Here is a 2,923-nt window from a genome sequence, read left to right as displayed (position 1 = left end):
CCAATTACCTTTTTACCCTCATTCCCATCCCAAATTTGACTTTTTTCAACAATTTTTGTCATTTTAACGAACTAAAAATCTTTCTGAAAATCGCATGCACAGTTTGTAGTTAAATTGCCCATCAATCCATCGTTATTCCATCCATCCATCCATCCGTCTGTCTGTCTGTCTGTCTGTCTGTCTGTCTGTCTGTCTGTCTGTCCTTCTATCTATCTATCTATCTATCTATCTATTTATCTATCGATCTATCGATCTATCGATCTATCTATGTGTCTGTCTGTCTGTCTGTCTGTCTGTCTGTCCTTCTATCTATCTATCTATCTATCTATCTATCTATCTATCTATCTATCTGTCTGTCTGTCTGTCTGTCTGTCTGTCTGTCTGTCTGTCTGTCTGTCTGTCTGTCTGTCTGTCTGTCTGTCTGTCTGTCTGTCTGTCTGTCCGTCCATCTTTCTGTCTGTCTGTCTGACTATCCGTCTGTCTGTCTGTCTGTCTGTCTGTCTGTGTCTGTCCGTCTGTCCACCCAGCCATACATCCTTTCCTAGCTTATCGTAAAATTTCACCCTTTAAAAAACCCATTCAAATATTTGACAATTTCATAGAAAATGTAACTTTTTTATTAAACCTTTTTTCTTGCATATAGCAGCACAAAAAAACTAAAATTCTTAAAATGTATTGCAAAGTTAGTAGTTAAATTTCATTTTACTACCCATCCACCCCTCTCACCAACGTAGAACACCCCCTCCTTGGTCTTTGACGCGGCCTCTTCGACTCCGGCCTTCGTTTTCTCGGCAGCAGCCACCACTCCTTCCTTGGCAATGGAGAATCCTTTCTTAAAAGCGTCCATGATGATTCTTCTTTACTTCTTTTTCTCTCTCTTTTTCGTCTTGTGTTCACCTCTGTGGCCCTCTTAATATTCTCTCTCTGCCTTATGCTGCTGCTGCTGCTGCTGCTGTGTCTGTGTTTCAGCCGTCTCGTCTCGTTCCTTTTGCTAGTGGACCAGAGGGAGGGGTGGATAGAGGGAGGGAGAGAGAGGTGGAGAGAGAGAAAGAGGGAGGGAGAGAGATGGAGGGAGGGAGGGAGAGAGAGGGAGGGAGCGAGAGAGACAGGGAGGGAGGGAGAGAGGGCACGAGAGATAGTGAGAGAGAGAGAGTGATATATGGAGGCATCATGGGACTCTTGTGCAGTGGAGTGAGAGAAAAAGAGAGAGACAGAGAAGGGAAAGTGGTAGAGAGAGTAGACAGATAAGAGAGGGAGAAAAAAGGTGTGGTAAAGAGGTAGAATAGGAAAAAAGGAGAAGCAAAGCTAATTTATTCATATAGCGCATTTCGTACACCCATGCTATGTTAACACAGTCTTGCTTCAAATAGGGAATTTTTTTTATTTACGTTTTAAAAATGGTCAGCGTTTAGACAACATTGTTTGAACACGTTCCACAATTTGGTGCATGTGAAATAATCTCTCTCTTCTGATCACAGCAATGGTGCAGCAGAGCTACACTTTGTTGGTGGAGTGTTGATTAACTAACCAGAGATAACAGCACAAACACAGCTCGGTAATCAATCATTGTGTCCCAATCCCCATTCTTTCTGCTATTTAGTCTGGTAGAAAAAGATTTAGGATGTCCCGATTCTTGTGGTCAGATTTAGTATGCTTAGAAATACCCGGATGCCTACTGCATCCGACCAAGATTGTTAGTGTTGAAATCAGAATGCTATTTGGGCGATTCTGACCCACAATCCAGTGCGCAACTGAAGTGACGTCACATTGACGCGGTCTCCGTATGAAAACAAATGGGGATGCGACGGATATAAAAACAAGAGGCAAGATCAAGGCGCAATGTTAAAATGAAATAAATAAGTTAAAGTATGTCCCAACTTAGTGTAGCATACTGCATCCTAACGAGAGTATTTTTATGGTCGGCTGTAGTATGTAGAATAGAATAAAGAGAAAAGTATGCGATTTGGAACACAGGGTATATTGTACTGTATGGGACCTTCACACACAAGCTCCAGGATATCAGCTTATCCTGCAGACGTAGGGCGTTGTGGCGGGAACAGGGTCATGGCGCCACAATCGATGGTTTGATCAGGTGTAGTGTGACACAGTGCAGGACAACCGACGCCTCAACACATCCAGAGAGAAAGACGAGCATGTTTTATTTATTTATTCTTGCCCTTCAGGACGTGCTCTGTAGTTATAACGTATTTACTAGTAATGAGATTTATGCGATTTAGTCTAGATCTATCTTAAAGTGCTACGAGGAACTTTTAAATATTTTTTGAAACAGTCTAATTTTTCCTCTAATGATCATGAATGACATGGAACAGCAAACAAGACCATCAGTGCAAAAAATGCTATCTTTTTCATGGGTACCTCACCCTGGAACTATACCTGGCATAGTAAAAAACGCTACCGCTTTTGTCCAAAGGGGGTGCAAGAATTAACAAAAACAAAAAGTTCCTCGGAGCACCTTAAAATTAATAATTTGCTGTTTCAACATTTAACCAAAATGTCTTCCTCTCTCCTGATTGGCTCACAGACCTGAGATGAGGTTGTCAGTTTTAACGGCATAGCAACAATTACAAAGGCAGGCGGAGTTTAGCAAACGATCCATGGTTTTATCTGGTGTAGTGTGACAGTAGCCTTGTCCTACCAGACCATCGTACTTCATTTCATTTGTACAGAAGGTCTGGAATCGCTCAATTGACGACAAACGTTAACCCACTTGAAGGCGGGTGTCTGTTGAAGTTTAAAACTATTGGATCTGTCCAGTGCCGATCTGGATCTGCCAACCAATCGCATAACGTTTGGTCGTGACGTATTTCATGCGCCGGCTTCTGAACCACTCCCTCTGTTCGCTGATTTGACTGGCAGAAATCTGGCTGGAGAGAACCCATTAATATACCGCACAGGCGCACAC

At 42.5% G+C, this 2,923-nt stretch overlaps 1 protein-coding gene across 2 annotated transcripts in view; it reads right to left on the bottom strand.

Annotated features, from left to right (window-relative positions):
* Positions 1 to 966, bottom strand: part of LOC307270307 (uncharacterized protein) — a 12,368-nt gene extending 11,402 nt beyond the window's left edge. For both annotated transcript variants that reach the window (XM_080054196.1, XM_080054197.1), the window contains exon 1: positions 727 to 966. In XM_080054196.1, coding sequence (XP_079910322.1) covers positions 727 to 847 — 121 coding nt within the window. In that variant the 5' untranslated portion in view covers positions 848 to 966. The remainder of the gene's footprint in view (positions 1 to 726) is intronic.
* Between the last annotated feature and the right edge of the window lie 1,957 nt (positions 967 to 2,923).

This window comes from Ammodytes marinus, assembly GCF_949987685.1.
Source record: "Ammodytes marinus genome assembly, contig: scaffold_57, whole genome shotgun sequence".
Lineage (NCBI taxonomy): Eukaryota > Metazoa > Chordata > Actinopteri > Uranoscopiformes > Ammodytidae > Ammodytes > Ammodytes marinus.
The sequence above is the reverse complement of the archived record's forward strand: the minus strand, read 5'-3'. Positions and strand labels throughout refer to the sequence as shown.